At 36.8% G+C, this 16,236-nt stretch overlaps 2 protein-coding genes across 2 annotated transcripts in view; one reads left to right on the top strand and one right to left on the bottom strand.

Annotated features, from left to right (window-relative positions):
* The first annotated feature begins 735 nt into the window (after positions 1 to 735).
* On the top strand, positions 736 to 7,782 carry tmem263 (transmembrane protein 263). The gene is made up of 3 exons (XM_014984090.2): positions 736 to 922; positions 3,781 to 3,847; positions 6,005 to 7,782. Exons 2-3 carry the CDS (start codon positions 3,781 to 3,783, stop codon positions 6,289 to 6,291), a joined length of 354 nt encoding a protein of 117 aa, XP_014839576.1. The 5' UTR covers positions 736 to 922; the 3' UTR covers positions 6,292 to 7,782.
* A 1,262-nt stretch (positions 7,783 to 9,044) lies between these two features.
* Positions 9,045 to 16,236, bottom strand: part of LOC106926346 (uncharacterized) — a 16,254-nt gene continuing 9,062 nt past the window's right edge. The window contains exons 6-8 of the mRNA XM_088006323.1: positions 9,627 to 9,774; positions 9,467 to 9,545; positions 9,045 to 9,382 (exon numbers count right to left, since the gene is read on the bottom strand). Coding sequence (XP_087862449.1) covers positions 9,255 to 9,382; positions 9,467 to 9,545; positions 9,627 to 9,774 — 355 coding nt within the window. The 3' untranslated portion in view covers positions 9,045 to 9,254. The remainder of the gene's footprint in view (positions 9,383 to 9,466; positions 9,546 to 9,626; positions 9,775 to 16,236) is intronic.

The raw sequence follows: 16,236 nt of genomic DNA, 5'->3' as shown, positions 1-16,236 counted from the left end.
ATAATGTGATACATAAACTTCAGATTCAGATCTACTAAAGAACAGAAAAAAACATAGCAAGAAAGTAGATTCATCTAAAAACCTTGGTTTGTCCAAGGAATATAGAGTCCTTCAATAATCTACCATCATTTAGATACCTTAGAAGACATAATTTTACTATATTCCTATAATTAAATAAACATCTAATGGGCAATTTAAAAGTATTTTATATCTCGTTTGGGGATTATTAATGAACCCGATCACATTGTGCCAACCATAGCATTCATGTCTATGGTTCCAATAACCTATCATAGAAACATTGTTACCGAGGGATGGTAGAGACTCATCTCCTTGTAAGAGACGATCTTGACTTGAAGGCCGCAAAAACACCTTAATCGTCACTTCCTCCCTGAGGAAGAGGCGGGGCTGCTGTATTTTGATCAGTTTGGTAACGCATGAATGATTCAGTTCATTTGAATGGTTTATTTTGTAGCCTCCCGCCAACATTGAGTGACAGTTTGGGTGAGGGTCGGGGGGTGGTCTTTACAGATTATAAACATTTAATCTCCTCATTTGCAACCCCCAAACATCCCTCAGTATGTGTTCAGAATCATTAGTTAAATAAAAAGGAATGCACTTTTATTAATACACTTTAAAAAGGCATTTATGATCATCTATGTCATCATTTCATGCTTGTGAAGTTCAGCAGATTCAGAGATCCAGTTTGCAGACTGTACCTCTGCGTGTGTGCTTTGTGGGTGGAGATTGAGAACCTCCTAAAAACAGTCAACACCAGCCAGCTTCACTCCCTGCAGCACCTTTGTTATTTCTAAATTTGGGACTACAACATATTTTTTTGTATTTATCATTTTATTTACTTAGTCTCACAATCATCCTATAACTCATTGGATTTCTTTTTTCGACTGGCCACCATTACAGCAAGGTAAGTGTTATTTTGGACCGTTAGGGATCAGTTTTGTTAACGAGAGTCAGCCATGAAAACTTGACAACAACCAGTGTTTTTTTTTTTTCTTTTTCGAAAAACTAAGAGCCATGACGTTATAACCACAGATTCAGGGCGAACTCGGACGTTTATTTCAGTTTCAACAGCGTAAACGGAGGTTTGGATGTCGAACGTTATCGTGTAAAACCGTTGAAAAATCCTCGAGCGACGTGACGTACGAGCTAGAAGATTCTACACATTTACGTTAAAGCGCGAGCAATTACAGTGGTTGAAGGCGTCGTCCACACGCAGAGCGATAACGTGTCTTTAAAGTCCTATAATATGGGATTAATTGCGTTAAAAGCCGTCAAACAACGCATATCCTACTCTACGAGAATATGTGTAGAAGTTGACGTTCGTAAAATGTTGCAGGGAGCTAGCATAAATTGTTTTGACTGGGTTTGGTACTTTATTTGGAGGGGTAAACTCGTACAATTACCCCATCAGTTAATTCACGACGCAACTTCCTGAGTAAGTTTCCTTTTGTGGTCATCTTTTACAACAATCATCTCTTTAGGTTGTGTTATGAGATTTTAGATGGACGTGTTATTTTGACCTGGGCTTAAATACGGCGGCAGTTATTTAGAGCAGCCTCTTAAAATGCTAATTTTTGCCTTCAGATTTCATATACCTGAAGTTATATGTCCAGGTTTGCAAAATATGTCATCTCTTAATGAGACAGATTGCATGATTATTGCAGTTCCTTTCATTATCTGTTATTAATGCCAGAAGGGTTGTCAGACTTTTTCTGTCTATTTAGTCCATAAAGCCACACCAGTATGTAAGGATTCATTACACAAAGAAGAATATATGATCATTTGTAATATATATGGCTGAAGGTTAGTGGAAACCTGAAATTCAGTTTGTAAGAGAAACATATTATTACAAAAGAATAATAATTTACAGAAATGTCAGTCTACTGAGAAGCATGTCCATGTAGTGTACACTACATGCAATCAGTTCTCAATCTGGGAATACTGCTTCAGTGCAGCACGAAGATGACCAACCTGTGGTGTTATAAGGCCACATTTCAGAAGCATCTTACCTGGCCTCAGGAAAATGTAGACTGCAATGTTGTTCAGTCATCCAAAATCCTCTCTGCATATAATCACCATGTTTACTTTTCATTTCAGGAAGAGTGAAAAAGCACAAAACCTAACTTGCTTTGTGATATAGTGTGCTTCCACAGATTATGATGAATTGAGGAACAATTTCGTCCTCTAATGTTAGTGTATTGTTATATGAAGTCCAATGTCCGCTGCCTATCAGGAATTTTAGAGTATGACATTCTTGACGTGCTTGATTGACCAACAAACTCACCTGATCTAAACCCATAAAGAATTTGTGGTGTGGTGTTGTGAGGACGAAAATGAGCAACACTTGACCCAACTAAACAGAAAGGCTGATGTTAAAGCAACCTGGGCTTCCTTAATAACTACTGAATGTTTACCATCAAACATTGGCTGAATGTATTCTAGTAGAGCCATATATCAAAAATGTGCTTTTGTTTATGTCAAGATAAAATACATATTTAGATATAGTCTAAATACTGCAATGGACTGGTGACCTGTCCAGGGTGAACCACGCCTCTCGCCCGTTGACCACTAGAGATACCCCTCACAATCTTAATAGGGATACGCATGTAAGATGATGGATGGATATTGTCTAAATATATTAAATATTTTATTATCATTATGTCCATTCATTTTGTTGCCATTAATATGCTGTGAAAGACTGACATTGTGTCAATTTCTTCTACGTAAACTGTAGTAATTGAGTAGTAGTACAAAAATAACTTGCACATTGTTAGACGTTTATAATCCTGTTGAGATTCACAAATGAAAACTGAATTTCTCAGTGCCTAACTTTTCAATAAAAAAAAATAGAATCATGCTAAAGTGAAACTTGGGCATCTTTCAAAATCCATAATTAATTAGTAAATTTATTTTATCCCAGCAAAATGACCCCCAAAAGGAGCTTTTGGTCTGTTTGATTTTAATCATCCCATTTGAACATGTTGTTCAGCTTAGTTCCAGACTATAAACAGGTCGGCCTTGTTTTTGGTATTAGTAGCACACCCAAAACACACTCCTTTATTTTCTGACACATTGTGTGCTCAAAGCAGCCTGTTGTGTAGTGCTGACATTCAGCTTCACTTTATTTTATATACTTATATACGGGTGTCACATTGGACATTTAGTCTGTTCTGGTGAAGGCTTTTGACTGCATATAGTCATGAAAGAACAACCTCTTCAAACTCTTAATGTTTTATGTTATTGTAAAAACCTGACATAATTAGCACAAACTCAGAATAGACAATACTTAAATTATTAACTTTGATTACTTTATTGAGCAAAATCAAAGTCAAAATACTAACGTCTGTTTTTATGAAATTTCTGTGAACATTGTCTAATCTTTGGGGGGGATTATAGTGGGATGTTAACTCCTGGAAAAGTCTGAAAGCTCCTAATTGTAAAAAAAAAAAATAAAAAACATAAAATCACTTTTCTTTAAATGGATAAACATAATTTGTTTTCTAATGACCTTATAGCCCGTTCCAAATGTTTTACCTCTAAGGTTTTTGAGGAATAAGTTGTATTTGCTTGTTTTACGGGTAAATATGTAAAACACTTGAATTATTTTATACCATGACTTTAATCAGCACTCTGACAAAGTCCCATTTTTAAAGTAAAACCTGTATATTGAAGAAGATAAAAAAAATCCCTCCAGCTGTAATCGTCACTGCATACGTGTAACTACTTGAGTCACCTTGGTAATTTTGTTATTTTTGTTCTCAGATGAGTCAGGCCGAGCAGGTGCCTGAGGACATGCCTGCATGCCACACAGATGAGCCAGAAGCTACAGGTAAGCTGAGCTCTAAATCTCCTTTGTCATCTCATAAGACACTCAAGGGCAAGAACACGGTTGAAGTTTTGACTTAAACTGACTTTTTTAATATTTAATGAAGGAAAAAATAATCAGGCTGGATTTGGTTAAATTAATGTGAAGGCATGCTGAGTCTAAATTACAATGCAGGAATGCAGCCTTGAGAATCACCTAAACCTAATGAACTTCTCTGACATATGTAAGGAGTCATATACGGAGAGGCATGAATAGCATTGAAAAAATATGCAAACGCTACAGGACTTGTTTCTGTTATGGAAACATACTTTCTATCGCTGTTCTCCAAGTAAAAGCTCCATCATGTTTCAGAAACTGTGTTCCTTTACCGTGTCAGGCATGAAATAAAACTAAACTTTTCTGCTTTGATTCAGTTTGAATGAGCAAAATTATTTATCTTTTCTAAAATAATGCGAGAGAAACGTTTTTCATGAACAATACTCCTCCAAGCCAGAATTTAGCATACAGTGAAATATTTTTTACCAGTGCATTTTAAGTGTGTTTTTGGTCAGTTGTCCAGGATTTCCTTGTACAAGCGTCACCAGTAGTTTGCTAGAACGTTCATTCATTGCACTTCACAACAAAATACTTCACAGCAGGGTTTGCAAGTTTCCCTCTCTTTCCCTCAAATGTAATAGCAGAGGTGTTCAAAATCAGTTTGAATTTTTTTTCTTTGGTTCAACACACCTGGATCAAATAATGGTTAATTTGCGAGCCTCTCCAGAACTTTGACATCGTGTTGAGGTAGTTGGATCAGAGGCTCATCTAAACTTTCAGGATACCAGGCCTTGAGTAAAGGAACTGGACACCCATGGACGAGAGTAGAACAGAGTAGAAATGCAGTGCATGTCTTCAACCCTGAAGGCATTTGCAAACTGTAATCTTATTTAGTTGTTGCTGCTGCTTTTAGACCAAAAGCCATTTTTCTGACAGGCGTTTCAGGCCGTGTTGGTGAATTGCTTGTTTCATTGTGGATACTGACACTCTCAGCAGCTTCAGCCTCCTGAAAAGGTTGTTTGCGTTTGTCCTTTGGGTGGATATGTACATTTGGCACCAAAGCACATTCGTCCTTCCTGAATGGTACAATGGCTGAATATTTCCCTGGTGTTTATACATCCATATAAATGTTTAAACAGAAGAACGTGGCACTGTCAGGCGTCTGGAATATGTATCCAAGGATGAATCAGACTTGTGGAGGTTCACGCTTCTCTTCCTAATACCTTTGCTGATTTATTTTGCTTTTTTTTTTTTAAACAAGATGTAACACAAGAAAGCAGTTTGAGGTGTTGCTCTAAAGTATGCCACAAAAAATGCCTCCAATTTGCTAAAATGTCGTAAAGTAAGTTATCAAAAACTAAAAAAAAAAACAAAACAAAAAAAAAACCACAAACTCTTTAACTGGTCTTTCCCAGACTGTTTAAATGTTTAGAGGAAAAACCTCACCAACGCCAGCAGATGGCATGGTGTCCTAAATGATTGTTGTCTGTGAGAACTTCACCCTGTACCTGTGCGGTAGCTTTTGAAGCACTGACTCCAGACTCAATCCAGGTTTGGTGAATATTCCCCAAACTCTTGAATGGGCTTTGATTCACATTTGTCTCAAGGCTGAAATGATCCCTTTTGCTTCTGTGTCTTTCTCCACTATCCTTCTTTATTCCACTCATCTTCTATTCTTGTGAACAGCCAGCCTAATCACCAAAGTCTGTTTGTGGCTCACCTTCTTTATATATAGTACATAGTATTATTGGCTGCCTGCTGGACAACTGACACATTAGCAGTCTTCCATATGTTTGTGGAGGCACATTTGTGTTTAAAAAAAATAATGATTTTATTTATCTACTATTCTTATTTTTTTAACAAACAGAATTTAAAGTTTTTAATTAGCTAGCTTGAAAATTAATGATGCAAACACTTGAAGCATTTCACTGTGTTTATGCTTTTGAATAAATCACTAAACTATTCATTGATATTTTTATTTACGGAGATGCTCTCGTAGTCACAGAGTAAACTATCCGTCTTTCAAAAACAAATTGATCATTAAAGTAAAAGTAATAGTATTTATAACTTTTTGTCGCTGATTAAACCAATTCACAATATGCTGGTTTTGTTGTTTTAAATCAGATGCCAACAAGGACCACCCACAGACACAGCCGGGGATGTTCGGCAGGTTGGCGGGGGGGTTATATGGAGCCACCAAAGCTACAGTGGGTGGCGTGACTTGGATAGGAGGAAAGAGCCTGGACCTCACCAAGACAGCTGTCTGCACTGTAGCTGCCGTGCCTGTAATGGGAGTGGGGCTGGTGAAGGGGGGAGTGTGTGCCGTGGCTGGCGGCGTGACCGCGGTCGGGTCTGCAGTAGTCAACAAAGTTCCTCTAGGAGGCAGCAAAAAGAAAGATAAGTCAGACTGACATGGAGCAGAGGAGACTGGACACACAGCTCACACTCCTGTTGATGTTTTAACATTTGTAAGCGGGAGAAAAAAGCAACTAAGGACTTAGAGCTGCAGTTTGCAAGTTATGTTGTTGTTGTTTTTGTGTTATTTTTATGTAACTAGAGATAAAATTCCACAAATGTTTAATTATGTTTTCAAATTTTGTACATAAAAAGAAAGCAATACAGCACACCTGTTCTCATTCCTTCTGATTCAAGACAATCAATGATGATCTGTGCCTTATAAGGAGTTCTTTACTTTCATCTGGAAATAATTCACTTTCAGCTGGTAAATATTAGAAACACTCCGAGTCTGATTTTCTGATTATTCCTCTTCAGATAAACACACGTACTGACAAATGATCAGATAAATCTGATCAAGGACATGGTAGATAAAGTCCAGTTTTTTAATATAGATTTTTATGGGTTGGTTTATTGTGTTTAACCTGAACATTTTGGTGTCTTCCATTTCAATGTGCATGCTTCTCAGATGTATGGCTTTCTTGTGGTAATCTTCTCACCTTCGTAGAAGATTGTTGTTTTAGACATTTTATTTTTATTATTATTATTACAATAGATGCATTTTATTACTGTGCAAAGGACTTTTTGTAATTACATCTTTTCTTATTTGTATGCTTTCCTTTTGTTCTTGTAAAATAAAGCTTCAAAGTTTTTCAAATTAAATTATGGAGGTAATTTTCTTTATTTTAGGTATAAAAAAAAAACATAATTCAAATGATTGAAGTTTCACTGAAAAATTGTATGTTTTAATATTTGGAATGAGATTTAATTTCTTCAGTAATTCAGAACTCATGTATTAGTTGCAGTAAACTGGTACTCTGGTAGCATTATGCTGATTAATTATAGCAATTCACTGGTAGTTAGTGCATAAGAATTGGTTAACTGTGAATTATTTTTTTAAATGAATGTTTATACAGAAAGTACGTTTTTATAAACTATTTTTGAAGCCCTCAAAAACAATACACTAACAATACATAAAAAATAAAAAAAATTCCTGCAGCACAATAAAACATTTTCGGTTTCTGCTTGCTAAAAACCATTCACTTACCAGGCTTACAGTTTGATAATAACAGCAGAAAATAAAGTTAATGCTCCTGCATACGAACCACACGCGCCACCCTTCTTCCTCTTTCTTTGCCATGTTGTCCTTCACCACACAATCAAATGCATACCACCAGCCAATGTAGCCAATTCTATCAAAAAAAAATAATAATTTGTAATTATTCAGAAATATTTAGAACTAATCTGATAATAATTAGGATAGGGTATGTGGATGAAAATTTGAAGTGTCCAAATCATCGTAGATCACTTACGCTCTTGTTTGACCGGTCTGTATATTGTGCTTTTCACTTCTGTTTTAGCCCAAGATGGTTCTCAAGCCAAATTACTTTGGAAATGCTGTTTTGTATGTTTTCCTAAATGAAATAAATGTTTCTTTGAATCTCAAACTGGGTTTAAAAGAGTTTGTTCAGCGCACTGAAAGGTTAAATGTAAGATTATAAACCAAAAAGGGTCAAATGAAATCTGTAAGAAGCAGAAACAACCCATTAGTCTTCTCAGTTAACTTGATATACAATTAAGTTCCTGAAAATCCTTCAGTATACAACAGTTACATTTATTATTTCTCTTTGTGGCGCCCTCTGACCTGGGCAGAAAGCCACCTCTGACTGTCCTTGATCTGTCCCAGTGTCTTCTGTTGACTCTTTGGGTCACAGTAACCTTTTAAAAGTCAGATCCGCGGGTTTTGTTTGCTCCTAAATGTTTATTTTGTTCAGTCACAGTAGCAAGAATATTGATCCCCCTGCCTCTAACTTATGTGTGAAATAGTTTTTTTCAATGTATATATAAAACATTTTGTAGCAATTCTTCTGTCTTCAACTTTTGTTACATTTTGTTTTATTGGATTTATCAATTTGATTTATTATGCAGAGATTTTAAGGGGTGGACCACCTCAAAGTAGTGCATGATTGTGAAGTGAAAGAAAAAGAGTGGTTTTCAAATTAAAGTCTGAAAAGTGTGGGGCTCATGTTGATTAACTGTATACTCAAAAATAAAACCCAGTGCAATTCATTTCTTTTAGAAGTCACATAATCCGTAAATAGAGTCCACCCGTGTGTAATTTAAACTCTGTAAATCCAACTTTCTGTGAAAGTCTCAGGTTTGTTATGACTGGATGTCGTACATGTGAGCTCATAAACATATTTGTGATCTAGATTCCCATAACACACAAATTATGTTTTGCATATAGATAGATAGAAATCATATCTTTATCAAGGCACATTTTAGCATAAATATCATTAACCTGTTTTTATTCATCAATATTACAAGCTTGTGATTTTTTTTATTTGTTTTACATTTTAATTCATGCAGTTTGTCAACAAAAGTTTTAAACTATTACTTTTTAAACTTGGGGTGCTCCTGCGATGCAGTTTGCTTTTTCCATGCTTGACATATTTGGAGAATTCATACAACAATTCAAATTCGTACAATGAAACCATTAAATACAATTTTAAAGATGTTGTAATGTATACAGCGGTGCTTATACATTTATGTTACAGACTGTCAGTGAACGCACCAGAGAAAAGACTGATATTCAAGTGCACACGTGTGTCGTAGAGAACGGATAACATCCATAGACGGATTGTAACCATGTATTGCTGTATGAGAAGCATTTCGTATGACTCGACTAGTAAAGCGACATCGACTCCAATCCAGTGTATTTCTTTATTAGCGTGCAAACATCACAGTTGTCAAGTTAACAACTTTTATATGATGGACTAACATGGACCAATCATCCTATCTTCAAAACTTAATCAACTGCTGGTTATATATTGTGCGATCATTTACTTAGAAATACACAGTTACTTTTTTTTTTTTTTTTACTGTTCAACAACTGCGTTAATTTTTAAAGTGTTTTTTTCTAAATGTTCCCGGTTGAATTGCTGAGGTTGCCTCTGCTCACCCGAGGGGCAGTCATAATCACTTGTCCAGATGAAACCACAACCTTCGGGCCAACCTTCCTCTTCTCTGCAGCCTCGGTGTCTCTCTCTGCACAACGACATGAGAACTGTGGTCACATCTGGGTGTCTGTTGATCATTATATTTTTGTAGGTTTTTAAATGAATCACTTACTTCCTATAGTGTGACATAATGGTTCACAGCTTACACCATGTTCTGGAACGCACACAGCTGTGCTACAGTGAATGTACACCTGAAGAAGAAAAACATTATTAGAAATAACAATATGTAATAACAGTGTTTTTTTTTTTTGTCAGAGTGCTGGATTCCTTACGTATTCTCTTAGGGGTTCCATTGAATTGGTGTCCACAAAGGTAAACTTTTTGAAAATGAAACGTCGGTAGTGAGTTGGAAATTCCAGACCAGATGAAGGACCCACTGGAACCAGTGTGGAGAGGTAGCGATCGTCCGCATATGGACATCTGGATGGAGACGGAGTAATACTGGGGTCAACGTGGGTGTGTTAAGACAAACAGCACAGCATAACTAGAAAATTTCAGAAGAAATTTAACTGGGGACTGCCAAAGTGTGCCCGTCCATTGGAACCCAGTGTTCTGATGCTGAACATTTGCATCAATGCTAAACTTAGCTAAGATAATATTAATGGCATGTGGAGAATCTCAAGCATGTTGACTAACATGGACTTAATCCATTTAGTAGGTTAAAACTGGTGTATAAGCTAAAATTTGCCAAAATGCTAATGCTAGCCTAACCTCTCTGTTACCGTTACATTATTATCCAACTCAGCTTGACAGTTATCAGCTGGCATCGCGATTGAGGAAACACATGGCTCACGACACATTGTTTTGAAAATCCAATTGGCTTTTCACTGATGAATGCAAGACAAACACAAATACAATTAAGCGCGGTTAATGTATGTTGTATTGAAAGATTTTATTCCTCACGAAATCATTTTGGTTGACATGTCAAAGTCCTTAACTGCCGTAAAAGCGTGTTCGTTATATTTTTAGTTAAGATATAACTGTAATGTCTTTAATGAGAGCTGAAGATCGTATTTGATAATGAATAAATCTCCTCCTTTATTCTTTGTTGTAGAACTGTCCTTCAACTTATAATATTGTATATCTATTTATTATTATTATTTTTGAACAGCTTTCTCTACCGAACACAATAAAAAGTTAACGTTGAAATGTAAGTAAATCTCAGTATAAAACAAAACACTTGTGATATCTTGGTATTTTCACAGAAATATATAAACTTATCTACACATAAACCTGGTAGCCAAGAAACATACTTGACAGTATCAATGTTAATCAAGACATGTCACTTTACCCTAATTTGCCCATTTGTTTTAGGGACCAAGGAGCAGACGGGAAATTTCATCTCCCTCAGGGACCAAAACAGCCACTTGTTCACAGGGGCCAAAAATTCAAGAGGAAGAGGAAGGTGGTGTTATTAAAAGAGGCCAGAAGAGGCGAAGCGAAAGCTTGGAGCTTCTTGAACTGATAAAAGAAGATATGCGATTACAAAGAGAAGCAGAAGACAGAAGGGCTCAGGAGTACGGTGGCCGACAGGTGCAAATGCGCACCAAAAGAGAAAACACCCCCGAATTAGAAAACACCCCCGAATTAGAAAACACCCCCGAATTAGAAAACACCCCCGAATTCGAAAACACCCCCGAATTAGAAAACACCCCCGAATTAGAAAACACCCCCGAATTAAATGCAGCAAACAAAAAAGAAAACACCCCCGAATTAGAAAACACCCCCCGAATTAAATGCAGCAAACAAAAAGTGTTGAAAACGGAAGTGCTCCAGACCACTATGGGGAGTCTATAACAAAAAATAGCTGTGTCCGAATTCAGGCTCTGCATCCTTTCAAGGGCCCTGAGAAACTGATCCTTCGAAGCATAGACATAATAAAAGAGTACACCCTCCCCCCCACGATTGGCTGCTGGCGCAAATACACTTTGCTTAGCTCAACCAAAACAGCAGAAGATGCCTTCAGCACTGCGGAATATTGTTGATCGGATCGACGGACTACTGACGTGAGGGCTCGACAGACTTTTCGCAAGTAAGATGGACATATTACTGTGTATTTTTGTGATTAGAATATTACTATACTGTATTTATGTCCACTGGCGAAATACCAGCTAATGCTAGCTATAGTGCTTGGTGTTCAGCCCCCGCTCTGACAGCTAACCGAGATTCCGTAAATCTTAAAATGTTTCAGTCATTCTCCAACATTTAGATTATCTGATACAAGAGCCTACTATAGAAATGAAACAATATTATAAAAATCATAACATTCACCAGCAAAGTTTACACAGATGACAATGGCTATTATTTAATTATTTAACTCAGTCAACGTAAGATAACTCGAAAATGTCCCGTTTTTGTTTTGAAGGTTTCCTACGACGTGAGGAAGAAGGGAGAGACAGATTCACTGCACAGCACGGATGAATCTCGTATCGGATTTTGGACCCAATCTCAGCTGCTGAATCACTCTTAAACCAGAACTCGTAGGCTGGAAAACATTATATATATATATATATATATATATATATATATATATATATATATATATATATATATATATATATATATATATATATATATATATATATATGTGTGTGTGTGTGTGTGTGTGTGTGTGCGCGTGCATAATCATGCATAGCCTAATGCAGTGTTTTTCAACCACTGTTCCGCGGCACACTAGTGTGCCGTGAGTGATCGTCAGGTGTGCCGTGGAAATTATTCAATTTCAACTACGGTACCGTATTTTCCGGTCTATACAACGCTACTTTTTTCCTAAGATTTGAACCATGCGGATTGTAGCCCGATACGGCTTTCCTGTGTATTTTTCTTCAACCACCAGGGGGCTCTCTAGCAGGAAGTGAATCATAAGAAGTCAAAATTGTAAATCAAAGAAGATCGCGCTAATTTTCATTAGCTACATGCTAGCAGCAGGCACGACGGAGAAATGTTTTCAAACTCATATGATGCAGCTTTTAAGTTAGGGCTGTCGATCTGCCACTACAGAGGGAAATAAAGCCGCTGCACTTCAGCTCGGTATAAAAACCGTGGTTCGACTTTGGAGACGTAGTGCTGCGTAGTTAATATATCCAGCAGATTTCATAGGACGCAGCTCTCTGCTGGGTCCTTACGGAAAACTGAGAGCAGCTTACAGTTTTTTTTTTCCCCAAAAAAATCGAAAAATTACTGTATTTTTCGGACAATTACTGTCCGAAAAATACAGTAATTGGTTTTAAAAGATTTTTTGAAAATGAATTATCTGCAAATAATGCCATCTTCGAGTGTCTGCTGTAGTAGTGACTAGCGGGGTAATCATGTAATTTTCTTACCACTAGATGGCAGTAGGTACAGAGCATTTTACATTAAAACAAGAGAATTAGTGATGCATGAATGTTACAGGTAGCGGTGAGAGCATCGTATCTAGCTGTGACAACAGTGATGAAAAGACAGTGAAGCTCAGCAGTAGTTGGAAAGAACATGGGTCCATTTCCCACAACATGTCTGTGTGAAGTGAGCTTCTCAAGCCTGGATACTATAAAAACTGAAACCAGAGAGAGACTGAGAGCTGTTGAGGAAGAGCTTTGTCTTTCTTCAATTTCTGCCAGGAAATCAGCTGTTTTCATCCAAACCTGCACAGGTTTCACACTAGATGGGTAAAATATACAGATATTAACATTTTGTATGCAAATCTTCATATTGTAACAGTGAAATCTTTCCCAAATATTATTGCTTCTTTCAGAATAAGAATTATTTTCTGTATTCTGGCTAAAATAATGCTTGTGGATTAGTTTGTAAAACACTTTGAAGTTTTCTACAACTTCTTTAAATTTAACACCACAGTGTTGTGGCTGTTCAGGTGTTCAGGTGTATTTTTGAAGTGGACATGTTACCTGCAATTTGAAATAAGAAATGTAAAATGTGATAAAAATACATTTTTGTGTTTATTTGATTCCTGTTCAAGACACTTTGATAAGAATGACTATATATGTAACATAGGCGACTACAGAGTATCTTTGTTTACATTTTTGGTTGGTGGTGTGCCTCGAGATTTTTTCAATTAAAAAAGTGTACCTTGGCTCAAAAGAGGTTGAAAAACACTGGCCTAATGTATATTATTCAGTATTAATGATTATTTATTTATGTTTGTATACTTATATAAGTATGTATTGATAAGACGAGAGCGGTTCATTAGGCGTCTGTCCTTTTATTATGTCTATGTGAGAAACGGCCCGATCTACAGAAGACGGGTCCTTCGAAGGCCACGAATATGGACGACCAGAAGAGAGAAGCTGTAGCCTCCGGCTAGCTGCCTAGCCTCCATCTCGGCGTTATGTTGCTTAGCAACCGTGACAACGTGAAGCACAGAGCAACGAAGTAAAAAAAACGGACTCAGTTGTTTTTTACTCTTTATTTCTGTATTATTCTTCACCTTTTGTAATAAAAGTTGTTCCATAGTAAAAAGAAAATCTGTCTGATTCTAAAATGTTTAATGTATACAAGGGATATTATTCATTTTCAAATACTCTCCAGATCTCAGGTAGTAAGACATTACAGTTAAATAAACTATGTTTGAAGGCTTAACTTTAATCAGTCAAACCCATTTGCTCAGGAATAAATTAAATACTTAACCAAAAGATTTTACTACTACCTAACTTAATATCTACATGGAGCGCCCGGCCAGCTGACAGCTTGCGAGTGAAGCTGGCTGTTAATGCAGCGGGAGAAGACATCTCCGAAAACGTCGGAGCAATATTGGAAGTAGGTGATTTATTAATGAACCGAGCAGATATTTCAGATCTACACATCTACATTCTCGCCTAAAAACATTGTAAAAAATAAATTTGTGTAATTTTAAGTGTAATACAGCAAAAATTATTTTGTCGCCATTGCTGCTTCGGGGGTGTTTTCTAATTCGGGGGTGTTTTCTAATTCGGGGGTGTTTTCTTTTTTGTTTGCTGCATTTAATTCGGGGGTGTTTTCTAATTCGGGGGTGTTTTCTAATTCGGGGGTGTTTTCTAATTCGGGGGTGTTTTCTTTTTTGTTTGCTGCATTTCATTCGGGGGTGTTTTCTAATTCGGGGGTGTTTTCTAATTCGGGGGTGTTTTCTAATTCGGGGGTGTTTTCTTTTTTGTTTGCTGCATTTCATTCGGGGGTGTTTTCTAATTCGGGGGTGTTTTCTAATTCGGGGGTGTTTTCTAATTCGTGTTCTTTTTGTTTGCTGCATTTGATTCGGGGGGGTGTCTTTTCTTTTGTTTGCATGTTTTCTCTTTTGCTGCGCATTTGCACCTGTCGGCCACCGTACAGGAGAGCAAGGAGAGACTTGACCAATTATTATCTATTTAAAAAAAAATAGCAGAGAAATATTAAAAATAAACTTCTTGAACACTTTTCCAGATTATGAATTTGTCTTTTAATAAACACATGCACATGATTTACAATCTAGACCCATAAGAATGGCTTCATTTTGAATTTTAAATAAGTACAAACATTTTAAATTATATTACATTCAGTTTGGTTCAGTTCACTTTATGAAATAAATATTAAGTAATGCACATCAAATTAAGTTATTTGCACTGAAAACTGCAGAATTTACCTCAGTGACCTATTCCTGGAAAACTTGACAGAAAAAAGCAAACATAAAAACAGGAAGTCTTTGGCAGTGTGCCTAAATCTGTTAAGGCAAGATCAGAGACATGGATAGGGTGCTGCAACAGAGAAACGTGGCTTTTCTTCTTCTGGATGGCAAACAATAGCCTATATGCCACGAATAGTGGTGACGTACTTCCGTTTACATTTTCGCCACATAGATCGTTTCCGGGTATCGCTTGCTCCTACTGTTTTTAGCCGTCTCTGCAAGAGCTGTACCATGAACAAGACGCAAAAGTTAAAATATCTTACTTGTTGTGTGCCGTTGTGTCCAGTAATTAGCTGGTACAGTCCAGTGCTTAGTTTTTTCATTTAGCCACTAAAGCTAACACATGGTTTGTAGCTGCCTGGTATTTCAAACTTGAGGATATTTAAGATCCAGCGTCAGAAATGGGAAGACAGAAGTTGAAAGGGAGCTGTACGCGCTTCTTTCAGTGGAAGAATTTGTTGGAGGAAAATAATGCGGGAGGAAATCCACTGCTGGGAACAGGCTGAGAACACAAGGTCAGTCAATATGTGTGTGTTGATATGCGTTTGTGTATTACAGAGTATGAAATTATTTTTAGGCAACTCCTTCGTTTTTGTTTATATGACAATTAATATAAAATACACTTAACATGCAGTCGGAGAGCACGGCAATTTAAGAACAGCCGAGGGCAGCAACGCTTCAGCCTGAAAATTATTCCGTCTTTCTGTTCTACCAACACCAAGCAACACAATCCAAACCACACAGGTAGCCGGTCAAATTAAAGTCCCAAACCTTCCCTTTCTAGCCGTATAAGTGTCACCTCTCCACATAAAAAACCCACAGAACAAATCTGCCTACGAACAGTTAGGAAGGGCTTATTTCACGAATCCCAAAAATATGACATCGTACCTTTGCTGTTTGTTTCATAATTATAATCCACATTAGTGTGAATTTTTCCACTTGTTTGTTATAATCTGTTCTTGCGTTACACAGACGTAATTCCTCTTTTTTCGCTTTTTTCTCTCTCCGAGATTCTGCTTACAAAAATGAAGCTATGAAGTTACATCCTCCCGCTGCTTTTTATTATTAAAATGGTAAATTTAGGTTTGCATGGACTTTTATAAACTAACACCTCTTCTATGCATAATTTTTTTATATTACTGTTGGTACATATAATAGGGAAATCCTGGACTGCGTCTTCTAGTAGTTTAAATTAATTTTCAGCTACACACTTTCAAAAGAATATTCAGATTTTAACATGCACTTTCTAAGTA

Source organism: Poecilia mexicana, unplaced genomic scaffold (genome assembly GCF_051168715.1).
Source record: "Poecilia mexicana isolate PSO_F unplaced genomic scaffold, ASM5116871v1 scaffold_6, whole genome shotgun sequence".
Taxonomy (NCBI): domain Eukaryota; kingdom Metazoa; phylum Chordata; class Actinopteri; order Cyprinodontiformes; family Poeciliidae; genus Poecilia; species Poecilia mexicana.
The sequence above is the reverse complement of the archived record's forward strand: the minus strand, read 5'-3'. Positions and strand labels throughout refer to the sequence as shown.